General features: G+C 40.1%; 1 protein-coding gene across 5 annotated transcripts in view; it reads left to right on the top strand.

Annotated features, from left to right (window-relative positions):
* RBM33 (RNA binding motif protein 33) overlaps positions 1-18,414 on the top strand; it is a 105,806-nt gene that overhangs the window by 72,844 nt on the left and 14,548 nt on the right. For 2 of the 5 annotated variants that reach the window (XM_080383683.1, XM_080383685.1), the window contains exons 16-17: positions 11,635-11,844; positions 13,266-13,454. In XM_080383683.1, coding sequence (XP_080239809.1) covers positions 11,635-11,844; positions 13,266-13,454 — 399 coding nt within the window. Of the gene's footprint in view, positions 1-2,629; positions 3,171-11,634; positions 11,845-13,265; positions 13,455-18,414 lie in introns of those variants that run through there. The other 3 variants (XM_080383684.1, XM_080383687.1, XM_080383686.1) reach the window with 3 other exon arrangements.

Here is an 18,414-nt window from a genome sequence, read left to right on the forward strand (position 1 = left end):
ACAATGAAATAGTTTTTATCGTAATGCTCTATTTCAGAAAACCATAAATGATTTGTTTCAGATAAGTCTCATGGTAAGTGAGAGCAATTAGCTTCATTAAATGCATGTGTAACCCCTCTTCCATTGTATGCAGATGCAGATTTGCTGTGTCCTTAACTTTCAGATACTGAGGTTTTAGCAAGGTAAAGCAGGTTCTTTACATGTAGTCTTTGTTATTTTTTTTTCATATTGCCATAGACGTTGTAAGTTTTCCTTCCAGCTATAGAAGAAAAAAGTGAGCATTGCAGTTAGCTGTTTAACACTAGTCAAGATAGTTGATTAATTTTTGATCAGCCAGTGACAAAGCTGGATCTATGACTGTTTCTTTGACCACACAAAAAAAAATATTGAGTGAAAGGGGGGGCAATCTTGTCTGTTTTGACAGGATTTTAAAGAATCAAAAGCTGCTTGGACTCTGAATGCTATAAAGATCACAGATCACATCTAGTTTCCACTTCTAGTATTTAGTCCTGCCACATGCTTCAGTTATTTTTGCAACTTTTGCCTCAATACTAAATGTAAGGCAACCAAGTCTCATTTTTCCTAGCCATTTTCCTTAATAGTGCTTCCTCTAATTCCCTGCCTTTTTCCAAAGGGATGGCTGGTATCTCTTATCTGTATGCACTGACTTGATCCTGCAGTTAAGCAGCCCTGCCATTTCTCTCAGTCTAATCACTTGCACCTTTTTTCCTTCCTAGAGCTTTTTTTGTGCAGAGATGTTTTGAATACCCATGTATGAGTGAGGTGGCTTGTGATTAGACAGAATGCAGGTTCCTTTGCTGAAGCCGTCTTGTTTCATGTTGGTAAAGGCTTGGGAAGTCCCTTGTCTCTCAGCCTGCCAGCTGTGGTACAGCGTGGTAGTAGAGCTGTTGGTTGAGGCAGTTGATGAAGCTAGAACCTGTCCTAACTCTGTCTAGACCGCATTGACCAAAACCAGGAGTTGGTAGCAAGGACTGTTAGATATTTAGTAGGACCATCCGTAGAACCAGGATTAGATGGTGGTGTGTTGCTGGTGATGTTTTTTGTTTTAACACTTAAGATGTGCTTTGTGTATTGGTGAGATTGAAGAAATACTGTTAGAAGAGAATGGCTTCTTCTCTTGAGAGCAGTAGCTTTCCCAGGCTTAGCTGCTGACTATTTATTTGTGTTGCTGTGCACCGCCGTACTACTGAGAATTTCTGACCTCTGGGTAGAAGTAGTATCCATTGTTACTTAAGGAGATAAAATGGCCTTTCATCAGTTTCCACAAAACTCTCTTTTGCGAGGATTTTGCTTTTGAAATGTTTTTATGGAATTGTAAGAATTACGAATTAAATTCCAGTAAATATTTTGTCTAGTTTGCCTAATGCATAAGATGCCTTAATTTATGGCTTCTGATACTTAAAGAGGAGGGAAGTAGAAAGTGATTCAGCAATTCCTGTGTGTCGGACTAAGTCTGCCTATGACACATTAGGTACTGTCGTTAATTATTTTATCTGTTGAGGCTTTTTTTAAACAAACCCCACCCCATGTCTGCCCCCCCATCCCCCCCATCCCTTTCTAATACTCCTGTAATTTATGCAGGAATGGCAGTAACAATGAATAGTTTTCCATTTTAATTACTCCTTTAAATATTATGTTCCTGCAAAACGGGGCAGTGTTTAACAGATGAACTTCAATTTTTGTTTTTATGTTGGTTTTAGTTGTTGGTTGTTTTTTTCATGGAGACCCAAATATCTTTTGATGGATCCAATGTGTTTTATGGTTTGTGACATGTCTTCAGTTGTCCTTTCCAGATAATTTGCCAAGTATTCATATTAGTATATTTTACTAAGAAAACATCAGAGATTTGCCTGACTTGGTGAGGAGCCTGAAGTCAATCCTGAAGATACTTGCAAGAATAAACTCAATGAGATTGTAAAATATAGGGAAGAAGCACCCTAATATATCCCTTAAAAATATGATCATAAAATTATAGAAAATAGGAGTGAAAGGACTGTAGAAATAATTTATTCTGTCCTGAAGGGTGGATGAACTCATAGAATTCCTGACAGATTTGTCTGGCCTTCTTCTGAGATCCCATTATTGGAGATTTCTGTGGCCATCTGTTTTAGTGTCTAACATGTACGTTTAGGAGAATTTTCCTAGTGACTAAACCACATTTTCTTGCTGCAATTTTTAATCTATGACTATTTGTATTATACTTTGAGAGGTGGAAAAATTTATATCCCACTTTGTGGCTGTCTTGCTTTTTTAAAGGTCTCTTAACTGTTTGAGTGCTAATGTCCTTCACTCCCTCCTAATGGGGCATGTTTTGTAACACCTTCTAACACCTGTTTGTGGTGGTCATCTTTGGACTCTCTGTGATCAGTCTGTCCATAAATAGTTCTAGTAGCAAGTGCAATTGAATTTCTTAAGTCAACATACTAGAAGTGGTTTTAGTCCTGGAAGAACAGGTTTGTACCAGCTACAACCTTACATATCTTTAAGATCGTATGAAATATGTGCTGAACGTGTTTTACATTTAGTTGGGGGTTCTGTGGGAATTGGTAGTATCTTAAAATTTCTGTATCATTCAGTCATCTTATATTGTTGGGTGATTTCTCTCTAGCCAGAAAACAGCCTGCCATGCTCAAAGAGATGTGTGTCTGTCCCAACAGCCTGAAAATGCTCGTTCTTATGCTGCACCAAGAACACACCAATCTTTGTCTCTGTGGAAAGCTGCACAAGGAGCTCTTTTCATAAATACATTATATATATGTATACAAATACATAAAAATCTCAGTGTTCCCTGTTGCATTAGAAGCAGTATCTTATTAGCAATCATGATTCCTGAAACTGAAATGTTTCATCTGAAAAGCTTGAAGAAAGACCTGGCAAGTTCCTCTGTTTGAAAAACCTGTCACAGAGAATGTCCTTGCATTGTAAAAAGAGAATTGGAATGGAAGATAGACGATTTTATTCGTATTTAGAGTAACCGAGAAGTGTAAGAGATTAATATGGAGTTCTAAATATGGAAAGATACTGATTGAGATGATTCTTGTTTGATAATGTAAGGTTGATAACCTTATCAACCAACTTCGCTTAATGTTTGTACTTGTTTCTACTTGCATGTGTATGTTCAAGTTTAATTAAAAATATTTGACTTGAAAGATCTATAGCGCCTTTCATCTAACTATGTCAGCAGTTACAAACACTAAGATTTTTGGCATTTGCCTGACAAGTTCTTGAGGGAGCCCTTTACCCAGCTCTGCAGTGCTACCAGCTGTGAGAAACAACACAGGAGCTCTTGCCATGTACAGTTCTATTGCTTTTTAAGAAGCAGGAGAATGGCATTGTGGCTTGTTTGTATCCCACTATTTGAAGGAGGCATGGTTAATGTCCATATTCCATCAGCAGTGGACTGAAGATGCTGCAGAAACCATGGTATCCGAACACCCAGGTAGCATGTTTGTCATTTAGTATCAAAATGGGTAAGACCTTCGAATGTAAAAGCAGTACTAATGTAAATGCTGTTGAAAAAGGACTCTGCCTGCCACAACCTGCAAGATTTCACTCTGGAAATATTTCACAAATGGATATTAATTTCATAGTTCCACCTAAAAAAAACCCCAACAACCAAAAAAACAAGTCAGGGAGCCCTGTGGTATTCTCGGTATGAAAAAGGCATGGTATTTTCCTGAAACATTTGAGAATGAGCAATAAACCCCGTCCTTCCAGACCTTCGGTGAGGATGGTCCCTATAGAGATGAATATTTCATGGCTTGGGGGTGCTGAGGCAGGCTGTGCTGTACTGTTTGGGGCATATATGGTTACTGGGAAAATCAAATACAAGGGCATGTGTGGAACCACTTAGCAATTACAGGGACTTGAGGTGATGACCAGACCAGGTGCAGATAGTACTTTTTGTGGGTTTGTAATAAAATCCTTGAAAGGGGGAAGAGATATCTACGTAAATTGAATTAAACTTTGCCACAGATAACTTGGAACTAAATTGCAATAAAGTATTTCCCATTGTAAACTGCAGAACAGGTTTCTCCTTTTCCTCAGGAGACTTTTAAATTGTGCGTTGAAGAGTGCTGCTTCCTCCTGAACACCCTGAAAGCAAGGCTTTTGATATTGCTTGTCGCTCTTGTTAAGTCTCAAAGGAGAGTTTTTCTGCCATTGTAAGTGTTACAGTGCAAAATTCATATTGCTATGATGTTGTTGTTATGGAGTATCTAGTAGCCCAGTTTCCTGATAGGAAATAACTAAAGGCAACTGCGACACCACTGAAGTGCATTACAGAGAGGAGGTTTACAAATTAGTGAAAACTAATTGAATGCAATCTCTCTTAACTTGGGCGGGGGGGGGGGGGGGGGGGGGGGGGGAAGCATGCCTATTTGTCCAATTTGAATTTAATATTTCGAGAAGTCATCGATGTCTTTGTTAAATGGCATTTCAGGCTTGACCATTTGGAGTAGACCTGTAGTACAGAGGTGTGGCTGGGAGCATCCTGACAATCTAAGTGGTTGGGAAGAGGGGTAATGTGGGTTGTCAGTGTCAAGGCTGTACAAAGAGTTTAGGACAATGTACCAGAGGGATCTGACATGCCATTAGTTTTAAGCTTCAAGGAACATGAAAAACTAGACATGATGCAAGAAGGGAAGCTCCAGTTATACCGGTTTCTGATACCCAGTACTGGCTTTCTGTGCCATAGGTGGTGTCCAGCTGGGAAGTGCTCCTTCAGGAGCTGTGGGCTGTCAGAAATTGGGAATTGCTGATATTTTCCAACAGGAGCTTTTTCCTCTTGGTGATTTTTCTCCATGTCTAGTCTTCACTAAAATTCCCTGTACAAAAATTATCTCAGACTGGCAACTGAAAAGGGAACTGGGAACCCTTGCTCACAAACATGTTTATTGACATGTACATGATGTATTTTGCAGACAGCAATGTAAAAATGAAGGCACTTCTGAGAGTATTATGCATATCCAGTCCAGAACCTTGATTTTGGTGTAGCTTTGACACATAATTTATACTTTTTTCATAATGAACTGGTGGGGTGGTTGTACTGGAAAAACCCAGTCATCATTCGACATCTGATCAGCTGTGTTTCTGTCACTTCTGATGAAACTTCAGTGTAGCGTGGGTATGGCTGGGATCCTCTAATGTCTCTTTGGCCAGTCCTTCTCCATGCCTTAGCTCTCCTCTCAGGCAGAGGAGGAGATACTTCAGGTAAGACTTCTGTTAGTACATGAGATTAAATGGAATTAGCTGCTTTTTCTCAAGGCATTTTCTTCTTGCTGTTCTGACTTTTCATACATCATTAGGCAGAGAAGATAGTCATCACAACAACGTTTGGTTGAAGCTGTTTAGCAGTGTCTTTATCACAGGAAGGGAACTGTTTCTGCGTTGTATTTATTTATTGCTTAGTTTGGGTGCCCTTGGTTGGCCCATGCAAAAGTTTTAGGCTGGGGAAAACAACCCATAATTCATTGGCCAGCGCCAGAAGTGTCTTTTTTCTGGATGAATGGGGAACGCTTTGGTGGTTCTACCACTTGTGTAGTCTGATGCAGCTTATTTCTGTGTGTACCTGCAGTCAAAACTAGACCATTAGTACATCTTAAACCAGTTGTTAATCATGAGTTGTCTGTTACTAGAGTTGTGTATTCTAGCTTGGCTGGAGAGCAGAGGCTTTTAAGTACTGCTATTCTTGAACTTTAAAAAAAGACTTTTAAAGGTTTTAGAAGGCCTTTAAAGAAAGGTCTCCGGGTGTTTGTGTTTCTCATTGGCATTTGACAGATTGAAAACAGATCTTTAACTGTTCAGAAATAGTGCTTGGTCGTGTCACTTGGTTGTGGGATATTTGGCAAGTGATGCGGCTTCCTATTCCCAGGTCCCCCGTCTGTCAACTGACCATATCAAAGTGGTAAAGCATTTGGAGCACCAGTCAAAGGGAAACAGCTAATTATTAGGGGTTTGCCTTTAATACACGTTGCTGATAATTGTAGCGAGAAAATACTTGTGTGTATTATATGATAATCTTTTTCGCTCTGTGGTTTTTGCTTTACTGTTTTGGTTTTTTTCTTTGTTATGTGGGGATCACAGCTGTCTGTAGATGTCTGTCTTCAGGCACGGTATCGGTTAAAATACAAGTGTACATACAAAAACCTGTGCAACTGATGAGTAGTAATTTCTGTTGTCCTTGAAGTGAAGATGAATTTAATAACCTAAAGGATGGTTTGGGTTTTTTTTTCCCCCCCTCTTAACTACTGTAATACTGTAGGAGTACTCATTTCTAGAAATATTGATGAGGAGTTTCTCCTTTCTTAAGGGAAATCAATTACAAGACATTTTTGGATTGGGATTTCCCAGCAAGATTTAAGCTTTCATCCTGCTTTAGAGAGTTTGAGTTACAGTGCATCTAGGAAAAGACGAAAACATTTTGCTTCTCTGGTATTTTTTACACAAATGAACCAGAGGTTTATTTCCTTTAAGTGCTTTATCCAGCATGCACATCCCTTACTATTGGGTGATTTTGAATTAGCTTTATAAAGATTACATGGATAGACACAGCATTGTCGTAGTTAATAGAAACCTGTGCAGTGAGGTCTATGGGCTGCAAGATCACTAACAGTGCCAATGACAGTGAAGTATGGCCTTATCGAAAGGAGAATTCATAAGAGGCTGCCCTGGGACACTGCACCACTGTCCTTCTGTGTATCCTGACAATGTTATCTGTCCTCTCAGTACGGAGTATCAAATGTCTGTCACGAGTACAGAAATTAATTTAATGTCACCTGAAGACATGCAATTAATCTTTTAGAGGTTTTCATAATACCTTTACAGAAAGAGTTGCCAGTTTGGCGGATTTGGATTTTGGGGTTTAGCAGAAGATAAGGAAAATTAATTTTTCATCAGGGTTAATACAAGCTAGCAGGGCCACAAAGGCTGAGAAAAATGGTTTGGGAATTTGTCAAGTGTTGTCACTCTAGAATAATGCTGCTTAACGTCTGATAGGTGTAATCAAGAGTTGAGATTTCTATAGAGGGGGATTAATCAATTTGCTCACTACAGAATGCAAGTTGGTGATACCATTCCTTCATGGGGTTTAAGAATGAAAATAAGATTTGATCTGTCAAATTGCAAGCAGCGCTGACAGTATCAATAGGCATTTTTATCAGTACATTTTAAAGCATTTGTTATAAATAAATTTGTCCTGCTAATGTTGGTGGCAAATAAACTTCATCTTCATTGTAAAACTGTCATAATGATTATGATAGAGTAGAGAGCTTCAGCTTGCTAAATTCAAGCAGTCCCTCATAAAATTCTGCTTTTAGAATTTGTGATCTCGTGTTTGACAGAATAGTCTGTTTCTCAAAACACAACAATGACACACATGTGTATGTGTAGTGAGAAAGTCTTACTGTTGAAAAACAACTTTGATAAGTATCAGGGAATTGGTTCTAAAATTCATGGCCATTGAATGGTGTAATTTCTTTTTCTTGTTAGTCCAGGTTCAGATCAAACTGTGCAGACTCTTCCACGGTAGAAGTTTGAAAACCATTCACCATGAAAACCAATCCTCTTGCCTTGGTCTTTTGAATTTCATTTAATTACACAGAGTATATGAAATTAACTTAAATGTTGTGTCACCACTAACAATCTTGCAGTACTTGAAATTTGAAAGGTAGTTTTATACTTTCCCCTGAACATAACTCCTGTCACTTAAAAAAGGTATTTTCATTACTCCAGAATTAACTGAATAATTGTGAAGTTGCATTGAAGAGAACTCTTTACTGGCTGTATGTTAGCTATATGCTTATTGGATTGCAGACAGAGAATGGAAATTCACTTCTTTGCAGAGGACTTTAGAGGAAATACGCGGTATAAAATCAGAGCTTATATTGATCAATCTCACATCTCTGTGGTGGACTGAGGAGTATTGTACACGGTTTCAGCACTTTGTGCGCCAACTTGTGTGAGGCAGGCCATGCTGACAAATAGATGCATCTCTGAAAAATTCACTGTTGCCCTGTACATCTCCAAATGCCGTAGAAAAGAAAAGATAAAAATGTGTTTTGACAGGAGAAGACTGACAATTTTAGTAACGTGTTCTGTTGCTACATGTTTAAATTGGGGGAGGGCAGTGATGTAAGCTAATGAAAAATTAGCAATACAGAAGTTGTCTTTAGGAAAAGCAAAAGTTGATTTCAAATGAGCTAGACCTGAGATGTTTTAAGTAGAATAGATGCTAGCAATTTAGCTTCTGTGATTTAGCTGTCATTTTGTGTAGCTTGCGATACAGCTTCTATTCACTCACCTGCGTGCCTGTAGCTTTGCTGTCCGGTTTGGTTCTACCCTCTGGGTGCCAGCTTACTGTGTATCTCATGAGTGAAAATCAGGAGGCAGTGTATGTACAGCCATCTTTTACGGTCATACCTCTTTTCTTCCAAAATGTTTATGTTCTCATATAAGTGTGTGGCCTGTAACCTTCTGAGATTTAAGTCCTGATGTTAAAAGCTTCTGTGTGGGTGTTTTGCTTGATTTAGGCACTAATATGCCTGAAGAGGCCACTAATTGTCTTGCATAGAAGTTTGAAGGATGATGATGGTGGTGCGTCCAGTTTGCCACTAGATACTATTACATGGGTTTGTTCGTTCTGGCTCAGACAGTGCTTGTCCTTGCACTGTCATGTCTTTAACCGATGGAAAAGGAATCGGTGCTGTCTGAGGCTGTGTTACTTTGCTTGTTAGGCACGTAGTGGCCTAGGAGTCGCATTTAGTTTTCATTTTCTTAAGAAAACCGCCAGATTTTGTCATCATTTGAATCCAGGGCTGTCTGTAACGGGAAACAACGTATTGCTGACTTGCAGGGAGCACTGTTAGTCCTTGATCACAAAGTTGCTCACTCACAGATCTCTGACGAAATGGTGTTGCAGGTTCATCTCTGCTTCCCCTCTTCAAGTTATCTCCAGAAGCAGTAGATGTTCGGAGCAATGGTATAAAGAAAGGGTTTGATCCAGTTGCCCTTTCTTCCTTGTTGCAGGAACAAGCAGACCTTACTCCATCCCCTTTTCTTACCCTATGGACTGACTTGTTTTGTATTTCTGAAATTCATTAATTCATTAACAGGTCCAGAGATGTTTCTAGAGGAGCATCATGCTAGCAGCAAAGCTCCAAGGTGGCTTTTGAGGCCCTAGGAGGGAACAAACCCTATCAAATTTTTCATCAGTGTGAAACAATCTTGTGTGCTTATGTCTTTGACTCTGTAATAGTTGTGTGGTTAGTTTCTACAGTAGTCTGTACAGTTTTATTTGGTGATAATTGGGTTTGGTAGTTAAATATTGGATGGTTGATGGCCATCCTAACCTTTTATAGGAAACAATTGTTTGCTTTTAAAGTTTCAGTAATGAGCGTGTTTGATGTGTTTTGTACCTGAGGGCTTCAGTCTCAGATGCTCTTCCTATGTGCTGGGATCACTTTTTGGTTTGGAAACAAATGGTTGCAAACATTTCTGGTTGTTTTTCACAGCAGGCAGTTAGCAGAGATTAGATTTTAACTCCCAATTATTGCATTTAAATTCCTCCTAGAATTTTTTTGTTCCTTTTTAGTTTCATCATCTATCAGCTGCTGTCGGATTGAATGAAATAAATTATCTCATCAGGGCATAGGGCTTATGGTGATGCTGATACTGGAGCTAATACTAAAATGAGGAGGATTTAATGCTCTTTTTCTGTATGGTTTTGTTTGTGTGCAACATTTGGTTTTTTCAGGAGAGGAGGAGAGCTGTTGCTTTTCTATTTTTGAGCAGTAATTGAAGAGAGAGAGACTCTGAAGGGAAAGCTGTGTAGTTTCTCACTAGTTGTTGCTCTCAAAGGTTTAGATACAAATTTTTCTGTGAAGCCACGAAACCATTCAGTTTAACAGAGGAAAAAACTTACGTGATTAGATGTGGAAAAACTAGATGCAGTTTTCTATCACTTTATTGCTATGGACACTGTGGACAAAAGAGCATCTATTTTTCCCTGTGATAGATTGTGCTGTTGAAGTGTAGATGGTGGTGATGAAGCTGATTTGTCTGGGATTTAAGTGGTTGAGTTCTTGAGAAGTTGTTGCCTGAATATACTTGATAATACAGAGGACTTTAGAGGTGTGAATTGTGAACTAGTGAGCTTGCAAATACGAGGCTATGCTATGTATCACCTGTACTGGACTATTTATCTTCAAATGATGGCAGAGAGACGTAGTAACCAGCCCTCAGTAGGTGGTTCTTTTGCTTTTGTTTAATCCTGTTAGAGGGGTAACGATTTATGTTCTCAATCAAGATATTCTTACTCTTACACCACAAGCCTGTTTCTTCTGCAGCCTTGTATTTTGTCTCCGTGTCTGCAGGAAGCATGCTGGTATATGTGAAAACCTCTGGTTTGTGACACACGTTACAGATGCAAAAGGGGTTTTGACTTGTGAATATTTAAGGGCAGGGAAAAATATGTAAATAAAAGCACTTTCATAATTTTTTTTTTTTACCCATTCAGACATGCCTTTTGCAGGGTTACCTGAGGTTGGTTGGGGACTTAGATGAAGCCTTCTCCCTGCAGATATGTTTGCTAGTATTTGAGTACTAAAGTTGGAACCCAGTCAGGGTATAGGTACTGCTGTTGAAACCATGCAATAATATGATGCACTTTATAGATGCAAAAGTACCAGATCTTTTGCCAGTCTCTTGCTCCATGAGATGTTTCTCAGTGACTGATCTGATCTGGACAGTGGGATGCAAATTCAAGGATCACCTGTGTGTCTGTGGAAAAAAACCCGAACTGTTTGGCTAGAGGCAGTGGAAGGGAATCACTTGCCTCCCTCTTAGTGCTCTCAGCTTACGCTTTTACTGTGCTTGGCTGCACTGAGATACAGTAGAAAGAGCAACATTGGATAAGAGTGGCACTGAGGTAGTGTTTTGTTGTGCTTGTGATTATAAAGATGTGTAACAAGAGCTTTATAAAAAAAAAAAAAAAAACACAAAAACCAACCTTGGGGAAGAACCTTTCCAAGTACAGACGGTGTTTGAGGAAGGAGACTGTTCAAAAGGCTGCTGGTACAGAATGCGGCAGAACAAGTATATGCTTCGAAATAAATACCAGATTTTAACTAAAGAGAGGTTGGAGTTCTAAAGATGAGCAGAGTATTTGCCTGGTTCTTCGAGCCTTCAAGGTTCTTTGCTGCTTTTTGTGCAATGTGTATGTCTTTCTTTAAACATAATTAAAAAAGAAGTGGTAAAACAATACAGAAAATATGCACACCATAGTTCACTTGTAACCCTGGGAGGAAGAACGATTTGGAAAGAGAAGTGAAAACACCTTGTTGCTTTATATATGAAAAGACATTATTGAGCATTGTGAGTATAATAAAGTCTGAACAAAGCAAACTGTTCTTCAGATACCATGGATTTATTTTAGGCTGAAGCACAATTTCCAGTCTGAGCCTTTGCCCACACCTGCCACGGCTGTGGATCTGCTTTAGCAGGAAAACTGCTGGGTGTTCCCTGTGCGCTGAGCGAGCTGGATGTGGCAGGAGGCTGTTCGGGGCGAGGGTTTGCAGTGCCTGGACATTGAGCCGCCTGTTGTGTTGTTGATTTCAGCAGGGGGGAGAGGATGCTGGCTTTTTTCACCCAGAGGGCCAACCCCAGCGGCCTCAACAACCCCCGGAGCCGAAACAGCAGCCAATGCGGAAGGTCACATTGACAAAGGGAATGCAACAGCAGCAGCACCAACAGCAGCATCAGGCACAGATCCATTCACCAGCTCTTCAAGGAGTCAAAAACATCCAGGGAATCCATCAACCTAAAAAGGTGATTTTTAGATGTGTATTGCTGCTAGAAGTTTTATTGTCTAGCTGTGTTGCTCTATTAATTCTGTTTGTCAGTTGCTAGCGCAGGGCTGCATGACCCAGGAGATGGATAATTGCATATAAAGCTTTTAATCTAGAGGGACATGTTTGTACCCAGCACAGGCTGGTGATGCCTGCAGGTTGTTTCATCTGCTTTCTGGCCAGCACAGTACTCCCTGGAGGAAGTACCCGTGTCCCAAGATATCTACTGTAGGAGACAGTATCCAGTGTGTTTTCTGGCTTTAAAATCAAGTTTTTCTGAAGTTGTGCTTAAGCTTTTATTTCAGCTGTTTCCTGCATACATAGGAGCACACAACAACTGTTTTGGGATGCTCTTCGGTTGATCCTCAAAGTTTTTGTCACTCCAGCTGGAGATCTCGTAACTTGATTTTTGCACTGATGCACTGGGAAGAACCAGGGAGTGGGTTCAGGTGGCAGTGGCGTGTGCCTTCTCTGCATTTGCAAACTGGCACACTCCCTGAAAATAGCTGGTATTTTGGCTTTAAAGTTATTTCTTGGTCTTGAATCAAAGCCATAATCTTCCTGCTTCATATAAGGATAAAGTTTCCGTGCTGATGCAGAGGTGTGAAAAGTCATTACCCTCCATAGGCTTTCCAAGAATGAAGAAACTGTGTTAAGTGTTAACTCCATGTTAAGTGTTAACTCTGTTTAATGTTTGTTACTGTTTCATTGTTGGTTTTTCTCCCTCCAACTGTTCTACCTTTAATTCATAAGAATTAAATCCACACATTTCCAGAGGATACTGTGGTGCCAGATCCTGTAGGACTTGAGGGGAAAAGGAGCTTTGAAAAAAGTTTTTTTTAAAGTTATTTAGCATATATGAGTACTCAGTCCTGATAACAGGCGAGGTGTTGGTTGTAATACAGGCTGGAGGTGCTTGAAGCAGTTTGCTGATCTGGTGGATACGTAAATTTACTTGTGGGTTGAGAGGAGAAAAAGGAGAGGAATCACTGGTTGGTATTTCTGGCCAGACTAGAAGTATGGGAGCTGAACACATGCTGCTGATGTGATCAGTGTTGAAATCTAGGTTATACGTTTTGGTCTGAGACCCTCCACGACTTGGTTGATCTGTGCTGAAGCCCAGGCTTTCAGCCTCAACACAATATATATAATTCAATATATGAATATATATAATTCAATATGTGTTAACTTGCTGGCCTTCTAAGGGGTTCGTGTAGGCAGTGGATGAATATGTTAATAAGTGGCCTTTCAAATCAGCAAACAGCAACAAGCTGTTTTAAATCAACATGTATTTTAATCCCGTCTTTAAGTAAATGGCCAACTTTTATATTGTCTGTCAAATGCGGTGAGCAGAAGCACTAGGTAGGTAAATCAAAATACTGTTACTTTTGTTGTTGGCAGGTCATTATGCACGGCAGAGGCAGAGGAGTAACAGGCCAGATGGGCCGAGGACGCTTGATGCCAAATAAACAGAACCTGCGAGTGGTGGAGTGCAAACCTCAGCCCTGTATTGTGTCAGTTGAAGGGCTTTCTTCATCAACTACTGATGTCCAACTGAAAAACCTGCTGATGTCAGTGGGACCCATTCAGGTAGGTCAACCTCGGTTTATCATTTTTGTGCCAAAAGGCTTTCATTCCGGAAAGCTCAATTAATTCTCTGACACTAAATACAATGTGTGTTTATTGGTAATTTATGTTTGAAGGCACCCCCACCCACACATGCTACACCTGGTAGCAAAGACAAGCAAGTGATGTTGCTGCGGCATGGGAGGTACGGTAGGATTTTGCTAACCATCACATTCCTGCTGCAAAAGTCTCCTTCATTTTGGAGTTCCTGTGCTATCTCCTTTATTTTTTTTAGACAGTACAAGCCTGCCCGTTTGGTGAGGTTGTTAAAGCCAAATTATCATATCAAAGAAAATGTATTTTTGATTGCTGTCATTGTTTTTATTGTTGGCTTTTTACCCGCCCCCTTTTTTGACATTTACCTTTTCCTGTCATTGCAGTCCTGGGGTAAGAGCACTTAATAACCACTACCCAGTGGAGATTTTATACCATGTAGCACCGCCTACTTTTTCATATGAAAACACAGTCTCAAGGATTTTATTTGCCCTTTATTTTTTTAAAGTTTCTTTTTAAGAGAGGCCTGTGAGCAAGGTTGAGACACACACATGTGCACACTGATGTATCTGCTGTAATGCTTCTGTTCGTAAGCTGCCTCCTGGCAGTGATGCGTCAGTTAAACTGATTTTAGGAAAACAGGAGGTCTTCAAAGCACTGAAGGGCTTAGGAGGCCCTGTCTGATTTATTGTTAATACATTTGAAAATATCAGTCAATGAATAATGATAGGTACAGATGAGGAGCATTTTTTTGCTTGATATTTTTTTTTTTTCAGTTTTCAGTGCTCCTTTTGACAGGATCAACATTTTCAGACAAATGCAGTGCATGAATTGGAGCTGTTCTGTGGGGTCATCTCTCTTTGCAAAACAGGCCACTGTACACTCTGCCTCACTTCTTCCCAATTTAGGCGATGGAATAATGCTGAATTATTTATGTCGTCAATTCAGAGAGGTTTAATTTGTTTGTGAAAGCAAAAAATACTTCACAAAATACTTTGTCCCTTCGTGTTCTGTAGTACTCTAGGAAATTATTCATACGGTCCCAAAGCACGTTTATTCAGTGTTTACTTGCTAAATCTTGCATGAGAATATTAGAAGGAGATTAATAGAGGCCCTGCTAGGAAATACTCACAATTGAGAGAAGTTATTGAGAATGTGCTAAAAAATTTATTCAGTACTTGCTGTTTCATAGCAGACTCTAAATTCTGTTCTCTCAATTCAATGTCACAGACCAGTTTAGAAGGATGTACTTACAGGAGAAAAAGATAACTAATTTTCTAGTGGGATTTGATGCATCCCTGTGCCCTATAGAACTTGTGTTCTTGCAGCAGCATCAGCTGTACCTTTGGAAATTATGGTTTCAAAATCATCTGTTTTCACCTTCTCAAAGAACTAGAAGTAGTACTTGAAAGAGATGCTTGAATTTAGCTAATCGTGCAGAAGGCTTTTGTGTTGATTCTGTATTTGAATTTCAAGTCTGACTTATCGAAGGCTAGAGATATCCTGGCTTGTTTGTGGCTGAATGATGTTTCACAAGTGTGGATGGTGAGATATGCAGGGGTGAAGCGATCCTTTTGTAGGAAGAATATGAGACCAGTACCACCATATGCAATATTTAGCCCTTGGGGGTGGGGTTTTTTTTGGTACCATGAGAAGTGTTACCACAGAAGTATTAACGCACCAAATGAGGAAGAGGCAGCAGCAATTGTAAGTGCCTTGTAAGACAAGAACTGAAAATCAAATGTCTGAAAATTTGTGTTGTCCCTGTTCACAGCAATCACTTTTATATAGATAGTGCTAGATTTTCAGAGATCAGTAGCCTGAAGTGAATGAGTGGATTTTGTTGTGGCTGTAAATTAATGCTTCTACTAGTGTTTGTGCTCGGTGCTGTACAAAATCCCCCGCCAACTGGAAATGGTCAGGGGGCTTTGATAGTGAAGGGATGCTCTACTTGGTTATATCCTCATTCTTCCTTTAAAATGCATTTCATGTCAGTGACTTGCAATGAGGAGTACAGAAATGAGCCACTGAAGAGAGCCAGGTAGTGAATGCCAACGCAGGCTTTTTGAGGGTTTCATGCGTGAGGACAGAATGTGTGAGAAGCAAGGGCAGGTCATGGCCGTGCCCAGAGCAAAGAGATCTTGAGCAGTGCCGAGCGCTGATCTTCTAAGATTAAGTGGTGCAGCTTGATGAACCGAAATAGGAGTTTGGGGAGATGACTGTAGTGAGGAAACAGCAAGGTGAGAAATTCAGCCGCTTTTTTTGAAATTAAGCGAGGTGCCCAGGTTTTCAGCTGGTTGAGATAAAGTTCAGGAGGTAGTATGAGGAGGGAAAGGGGAGCCAGTTGTAGCTGACTCCATCTTTAAGAGGTAGAATATCCCGTTTCTAGCTATTGACTATATTCAGCAAAATTTTCCTTGACGAACTGAACTCTTGAGATACCAGTTTCTTGATTTTTATTTATCTTGGGGTGTGTGTGTTTATTTTCATGCTTCTTTTTTGCAAATGTAAAAGAAATTTCAAATCCGAGTCAGATTATCTGTTATCTGCATACCTGGGCAGTGTCTTAAAATGACATGTACTGATTATCCAAGACCCAATACCTGGTTAAAGGTCCAAACTGTTGGACATACGCCTGTAATGGTAAGCGAAGCATCTTGCTTCAAGGCAATGTGCAAACAGAGCTCATAAATCTGAGTGTTGCCTGGTGTATCAATTCCTGCTGCAGTCAAGACGTGAACGTGGGAATGGCTTTGCTGAGGCATGGCTCCCGGAGAAGGGGAATGACCTCTGCTCCTTGACAAGAGCAGATCACGAGCACTTGTCCCACCTGGTACAGGAGCTCTGCTTAATCCATACCTTCCCTACTGGTGCTTCTGTAGAGCAGCTGATCCCACACCAGCTCCTGTTTTCAGATGCATAGCAGTATCCTGATTTTGTTGCAGTGTGCTTGTCCTGCATGTGTTTTCTCGGGAAGAGGATCTTCACTGCCATAACAGAAAGTTTTAGTGTATTTATGGAAAAAGTCTATCATTTATCAATGGAGTGAATGGGGAGGAAGAGATTGCTCTGTTTTTCTGGGTACAAATGGGTTGGATTTTTATTTTTAGCTTTTTGATGTCAGTATCATTATTGAGGTACAAGTACTTTGCAGAGACTTTCCTCAATGTGTAGTGTTCAGTGCCATCAGCTTGCATTGAGGTGGTGGTCAGGGGCTGGGAATAGCTAAGGACTTATAAGAGAAGCTGAAGGAGACTTTCTCAGTTTAAGCTGGAAATTCAGCATTTTTTCCCTTATTATACCTTAGAAATGGAGAAAATTATCTTTTCCCATATATGAGCTTTGAAATACCCTGGATTGCTTAGTCACTGAAGGCTCTCTAATTCTCATCGTTCCTTCATTAAAACTTCTCTGTTACTAACATAGGAGAAAAAAAGACCATTAAGATTCTGAAGATACTGAATAGGAGAAAATCTTTGGGGCTCCAGGAACAGCCCCTGAGTCATAGCTGCATTTTACAACTCGAACATGATTAATTTAGCTGGAGAAGTGTTTCCTTTCAACATGGGGCTTGCTGTCAGACTCTTTCTGGACAGGATAAGCTTTCAGATACAAATAATACACCTGCAGTAAGGTCTGAGTGCTGAATCTAAAATAATTACATGCTATAAATAAAATTATGTATTCTGACGTGTTGGAATGTACAGAAGATTTCTGAGCACACCTCCAAAATAGAGCCTCATGGGGGCTGCTGGAGCAGTGACATTGAGTACACATCCATCCAGAACCACTTGCTAAAGTAGATTACTAATAAATTGCAAAGGTCATGAAATACGCTGTGCATTTTTGTGGTGCTCTTGAATCCAGGTTTAACGTTTACACTGTCCAGAGAGGCTTGTGTTCAGCTAGTTGTGCCACCTTCAGATATTTTTTTTTTTTTTAGGATGGTGGCAGGTAGAGGGAATCATTTGCTAGATCTCCAGGTAATTTGATATTCTGTGGAGGTAGTCTGTCATCATCTTTAATTATTTTTTCTTACATCAAATGATTGCAAACATAAAACATCCGTGCCAAAATCTCAGTATTGCTTTCTGCAGATTTAAGATCATAAATTCTGATGTTAAAAGGAAAAATAAATACTTGGAAAAATTCCCAGTGTTGTATATCAGAGATGATGAGAATGTATTGATTGTAGGTATATTTTGAGTAGTTTTACAAATATGGGTTTTACTCTGATAATGTAATTTGTTTTTTGGTCTCAGAAGGGAAAAACAATTGCCATGTTGATGTGCTGCTCTTCACTTTCTTAGAGTGACAGTGCTACCTAGTGCTCAGTTAGGGTAAAGGCAACCATCTGCATTGACACTTAAAAATTGCTGAATTTAGTTTAAAGACATACTGGTGGAAATGAGAAGCATACATGGAGGAGCACGCCCAGAACATGAGTCCTCTTGCAGATCAGCGGGGTGGTTCTCCATATGACAAGGCACACAAGGCGTGCAGGGCTGGCAGGGTGGCCTGTGTGGTCTTCCTACCTGCAAAAACATTTTCAGCTGTTGTAGAAGCTGTGGGAGGAGACATGACGTGGGCAGTCCTGCTCCATCCTTGGGGCTAGGGGAAGAGAAGAGCAGCTCCATCATGTGCCTGTCCAGTTCAGCCCTGCTGTGGAGCAGTATGTGAGCTGCAGATGCCCAGCTCAGTGATGGGAGAAGATCCTTTCTTCTCATCTCATCTTGCACACGGAGATGAAAAGCTGAGCACTTTTACAGGCAGATACTAGAAAGTCAAAAGGTGGCAGAAAAAAGGGACAGAAGGTGGAAGAGATCAGTTGCAACAGCTGAGGATAAAATAAATACATTCTATCCCAGCCTCTATGCCTGTTGGTAATGGCTAGGAAGGGTTGCTCCCAGGAAAAGATGCTTCAGGTGTC

Source organism: Falco punctatus (assembly GCF_963210335.1).
Source record: "Falco punctatus genome assembly, chromosome: 4".
Taxonomy (NCBI): domain Eukaryota; kingdom Metazoa; phylum Chordata; class Aves; order Falconiformes; family Falconidae; genus Falco; species Falco punctatus.